The following is a 5117-nucleotide window of genomic DNA, read 5'->3' as shown; positions in this document are numbered from 1 at the left end:
CTTCAACAGTGCTTATTAATATTTGGAAAAACTTGGAAACAAGTTTTTGACATGAAATGTCAAATAATAGGTCAAATAATTTGACCTTTATATTACAAAGCAAGATTAGTTCAGTTTGTAAAATGTCATGCTGACCCAAAAACTTAATGATATATATGAATGAGTAATGCATGATATTTGTTATTTAAAAAAACAAAAACTAGTCATGGAATCAAACTGTTATTTAGGGTGTCATGGAATTAACTGTGTCTGGTTTTGTTTGGGTGCAGCTGGAGGAGAAAGCCCGTCTAGAGGCAGAGGCTCGGGAACTGGAAGTACAACAGCAACTTCTGAAGGAACAGAGGAGGCGGCAGCAGGAGGAGGAGGCGGCGGCACTGAAGGGGAACTGGAGGTACAACAGCAGTTTCTAAAGGAACAGAGAAGGCGGCAACAGGAGGAGGAGGAAGCACTGAAGCAGGAGCTACTCCGTCTGCAGGAAATGCAGCAGTTGCGGGCATCTAAGAAGAAAAAGAAAGACAATAAAGTCAAGGAGTTAACCAAGTCTGAAAATCCTTCTCTCGTTCCTACAACCAACAACCCTAAGCCTCTTCAGCAGACAGCACAGAGCGTTTTAGAAAAGAACATGCAGAACGGCAAAACACAGCTACTGCACAATCTCATCCGTCTCAGTCCTAAGGAGCCTCGTCTAGAACCTGAATCCCCCACTGGTGGGAAGAATGGCCCATTGCAACAACCAATCCCAAAGACTTGCAAAAAGAGACCTTCAGAGTCTCCTGCCCTCCAGAATGGCACCTCCTCCCACCCAGAGTCCTCCCATACCAAGGTCAAACCCAAACAGCAAGCGAATTGCTCTAAACCCAATGGTGAGGCCACAAAGAGGCCAGCTGAGACCTCCAAAGCTCCAGAGCCTCCCAAAGCCGGCAACGCAGCCATCCCTCAAACTGATGCCAAAGCCAAGCAGAAAGCTTCAGACGAGTCAGTGACCGAGATCAAGAGGGATGAGAGGACAAATGGGAAAAAGCCACAGAATGGAGGGAAAGATGAGAGGAACTCTCCTGTTATTGAATCTTCAGCTTTTGACCCTCCTCAGCAGAACGGCAAAGTCCCAAACAACGAGTCCCCTCAGCCCAAAAGCAAAGCCAAGAAGAATAAGAAGAAAAAAGCGGACAAGATGAATAACTCAATAGGTGAGTGTTGTGAATTGCCAAATTGTCTGAATATAAAGGATAAAAAGATTTGTCCACTTTTGAATGGAAAATCAGGTCAGAACTCTCTTGTTGTCCAACAGATGATGTATTTCTGCCCAAAGACATTGATTTGGACAGTGTAGACATGGACGAGACCGAACGTGAGGTGGAATATTTCAAAAGGTACTGTTTGATATTGGTAATGTTTTTCTCTGGCATCCATGACCTTTTGTTCCCCAACAAATGAATTTTTTACCCTTTTTGCAGGTTCTGCTTGGACTCCGCGCGACAGACAAGGCAGAGGTTGTCCATCAACTGGTCCAATTTTAGCTTGAAGAAGGCCACGTTTGCTGCCCACTAATGGGTCTTCCTTTCAAAAGACAATGGCAGGAATCGATAAGCGTTCCTCCGGTTTCTTCTCTCTCTCCCATGTTTCTACAGACTGACTGCTGACCCCAGTGCTGCTATGCTTCACCTGCTCCTCCGGTCTACATTATCCATGCCGCCTTGCCTTGTCCTTGTTGCTGTGGGTTCCTCAAAGAACCCAAAACGGGCTTGTATTCCTGCAGTACTACTGGAGAGAGAAAAAAAAAAAAGAGGAAAGTCAAAAAACAACCACAAAATGCTACTCTATAAGTTTATCCCTATTATTTTGGTTTCCCTTTCTTCTTTTAAAAAGCGTGTGTGCTTTTTGTCAGTGAGTGGACCGTTTCCCTTAGGTCTGTGCCATGTTCTGGGTTTTCTCTGGCTTTATGTACATTAGGATGAAGGCACTGCAAAAGACATGCTTCAAGAAAAAAAAAGATGAATATGAAAAAAGATCCCTTTATTCAGATCAGCTGTGGCTTTGCTCACCTTTGCACCTAGCATTGCACTTCCTCACAACTCGTTGTCAAGAGAATCGGACTGGTCAGCTTCACGTCATTGCCCCGAATCTCTCCCTTTATTGGGAGAACGGCTAATACTTGACAATGTTCACGTCGGTTTTTCATTTAAAAATGTTCAGTGTAACAACTGTGTTCAAGTTACCTTTTTTTTTTCTTTTTCCAACTTGTTACCAAGCTTGTATCAGAATACTTTCAGAATTGAATCGAAAAGAACAATACTCACACTATCAATCTGTTATAGAGTGTATATTGTATTAACACTGAAGCCGGACTGGCTACTTTTTAACATATTGTTAAGTAATATTAAAATCTTGTCTTTCTTTTTGAAAGATGGAATACACAGTAGAGTGGCAGGACATTTCTATGTGTCAGTTTTTTTTTCTTTTCCATTTGGCTCCATCTCATAACACTCATAAAATTCCTAACCTTATCCAATCAAGGGGAAATACAACACCGACTGCAGATCAACATGAAAGGAGTAACCTAACACCCCTAATTTGCATGACTTGGCACCTTGCAAACGGGTCCGTCCCCATCATTCTGGTAAGAACGGATGCATGTGAAACACCACAACCTTTTTCACTCGGTGTTTACAGTTTTACACTGACTGCATCTGATTACTTCAGCAATCATAACAGTGATAATAGTAATAACAGTTATGCAAACATTCTCGAAAATTTGCTCAAAATGTGAGGTGAAGTCAGGTTTATTTTGCTTGGTTTTCTTTCCTGTGACTTTATTACCAGGGTGTGGCAGGTACAAGTCAGTGAAACCATTCTTTCCAATCCAAACAGTGACCATCATTGGAAGCAGATTATGCAGTATTATTGTTGCTGCTGCGAGGTAAGTGCAAGTTGAAAGTAGAAACCTTCAAATAAAAGTATTTCATTTATCATTTGACACTACTTATTTCAAGTAAGCGTGCCCTACTGAATGCATAATGAGATAAAGGTGATATTTAGGTTCATATTTTTTAATAATTTCAGTTTGTCAAGTTGATAAAACTGGCAGCAAGCAAAAACTACTTTTGATTTTTAAGTTAACATAAAAATCAAAATAGACTTTCTAAATGTTCCTTTTGTTTTTGTGCATATTTCTCCGGTTCACATTATTTCGAAGGAAAAAATAGTGCTTGTGATATTCCCTCAAACTAATAATTTTATTTTATATCCCTGTTTTCATTAGACTATTTTAGATAGATTTTTTTTTTCAGAAAGGCTGCCCTCCAGAGTTTTTTTTTTTTTCCTTTGCCTTCCTCTCAATAATTTTAAGGTCTGCTTGCCCTGTCTGACTCCTCATCTTATTTTGGGAATTTAGGCACAATATGGTTAATTTGAGCCAAACTTTGTCTGATGCATTTTGGTGACCCTTTTTTAGAAGACTGAAATAATCCTTTTGAGAAATTTAAAAATTTGAATATCGGTCATTTTTAAAATAATAAAAACAATATTTTATTTTTGCCATTATAGAGATGGGTCAGAAGTTAGATTTGTCTTTGTGTATAAGGTGATAGAATTTAGAGGTATGTACATGATTTTGGCTTTTTCACTTCCAAATTGCAACAAAAAGTGAGATTACCTCATTCTTCAAAAAGTGTATTGGAATCCTGTTTTAAAATAGGAGGGAGGGCATATTTTTAATCTTTGAAACCACTTGACAGACTATTTCTAAACTTATGACTCCCACAGAAAGGGAACTTTTGTCACTATCCATCATCATCAGACTTTGTTTTATGTAGGGCTTTTTTTTTTTTTCTTCACTTCCTGCCAAAAAAACGTCTTTGCTGTGGTGGAACGCCTACCTCCTTTTTAGCGTGTAACAAAGAAACAGCTATAACAGGTTAGATGAACTGTTGCTTGTCTTGTTCTGGAAGAGATTATCTAATTTCAATAATTGATAGAACATATTTAAGCATATTTTTACACTGTCATGTGATTCTAAATGGCAAGCATAAAGTATCACGGTTTCCAGAAAAATATCAAGCTACATGTGTCAAGCCATGTTAAACAGTGATAATAAAAAATATTTCTTGAGCAGCAAATCAGCATATTAGAATGATTTCTGAAGCATCATGTGACACTAATGATGCTGAAAATCTAGCTTTGCCATCACAGAAATAAATTACATTTTAAAATTTAGAAAATAGTTGTTTTAAACTGCAATGTTATTTTACAGTATTGCTGTTTTTATTGTACTTTTGATCAAATAAATGTGAAATTTTCTTTAAAAACAAAAGCATTTTAAAACCAATAGTGTAAGAAAAATGTTATATTTTAGTGCAGTAATTTTAAATGTTATAGTAAACTAAAAAAAATTAAAAAATAAATCACTTAATTAAATCTATGTATTTATATAATTGAAAACTGACCACGTGTTTGCCTGGAAAATCGGAGAATGAACAATGGGAGATTTTGTGAAACTCCTGGTAGTGCTTTTGTAAGTCTGCCCAGTTTTAGTCACCCATGATGCAATGCTGGAGTTACCTCATTTATGTAAAATATTTTTTAGTACGACATTTCTGGTTAAGGCCAGATTCACTTTGTATTTTCAACATGAAGTTTAAAATAGTTGTTTTGACTGAATGAGAAGTGCAACTACACAAGATGATATTTCAGTACGTAAAAATAAAATAAAATAAATTAAGAATCTTGTCTCCCATACTAAAAATCAGCAAAAAATGTGTCTTCCATATGACATTTGGATATTATCAGTAGAGTGCAAGATAAATTGACTTGGCATACACATCCAAATTTTTAACTCTGGAATACGTGTGGAGCCTAGTCGTCTACAGTCAGTCTTCCAAAGCAGGACTTGGACAATAACATGGTCGTAAAGAAAGTAAGAACTGGGCTTATTAGAGAGAAATCAAAGATCGGAGATGAGATAGTGTAGTTTGTAATCACTGGTGAAGATCTTTTCATTGAGGATGGCCCAGAGCTGGGGAGAAACTCAGACAGCTCAAGAGGGAAAACCCCCATCGTTCCACATACTGGAACTGACAATAGCGTTCTGTCTAAGCGCTGATCGCTCTTATCAAAAAAAA

General features: G+C 37.8%; 1 protein-coding gene across 2 annotated transcripts in view; it reads left to right on the top strand.

Moving 5' to 3' along the window:
* The window catches only part of LOC107742534 (protein FAM193A-like), a 24318-nt gene extending 21924 nt beyond the window's left edge, over window positions 1–2394 (top strand). For both annotated transcript variants that reach the window (XM_016555541.1, XM_016555540.1), the window contains 4 exons: window positions 270–380; window positions 455–1187; window positions 1289–1370; window positions 1455–2394. In XM_016555541.1, the coding sequence (XP_016411027.1) occupies window positions 270–380; window positions 455–1187; window positions 1289–1370; window positions 1455–1548 (1020 nt within the window). In that variant the 3' untranslated portion in view covers window positions 1549–2394. The remainder of the gene's footprint in view (window positions 1–269; window positions 381–454; window positions 1188–1288; window positions 1371–1454) is intronic.
* The last annotated feature ends 2723 nt before the right edge of the window (window positions 2395–5117 follow it).

The sequence above is a fragment of the Sinocyclocheilus rhinocerous genome, unplaced genomic scaffold (genome assembly GCF_001515625.1).
Source record: "Sinocyclocheilus rhinocerous isolate Xijiao unplaced genomic scaffold, SAMN03320098_v1.1 scaffold1158, whole genome shotgun sequence".
Lineage (NCBI taxonomy): Eukaryota > Metazoa > Chordata > Actinopteri > Cypriniformes > Cyprinidae > Sinocyclocheilus > Sinocyclocheilus rhinocerous.
The sequence above is the reverse complement of the archived record's forward strand: the minus strand, read 5'-3'. Positions and strand labels throughout refer to the sequence as shown.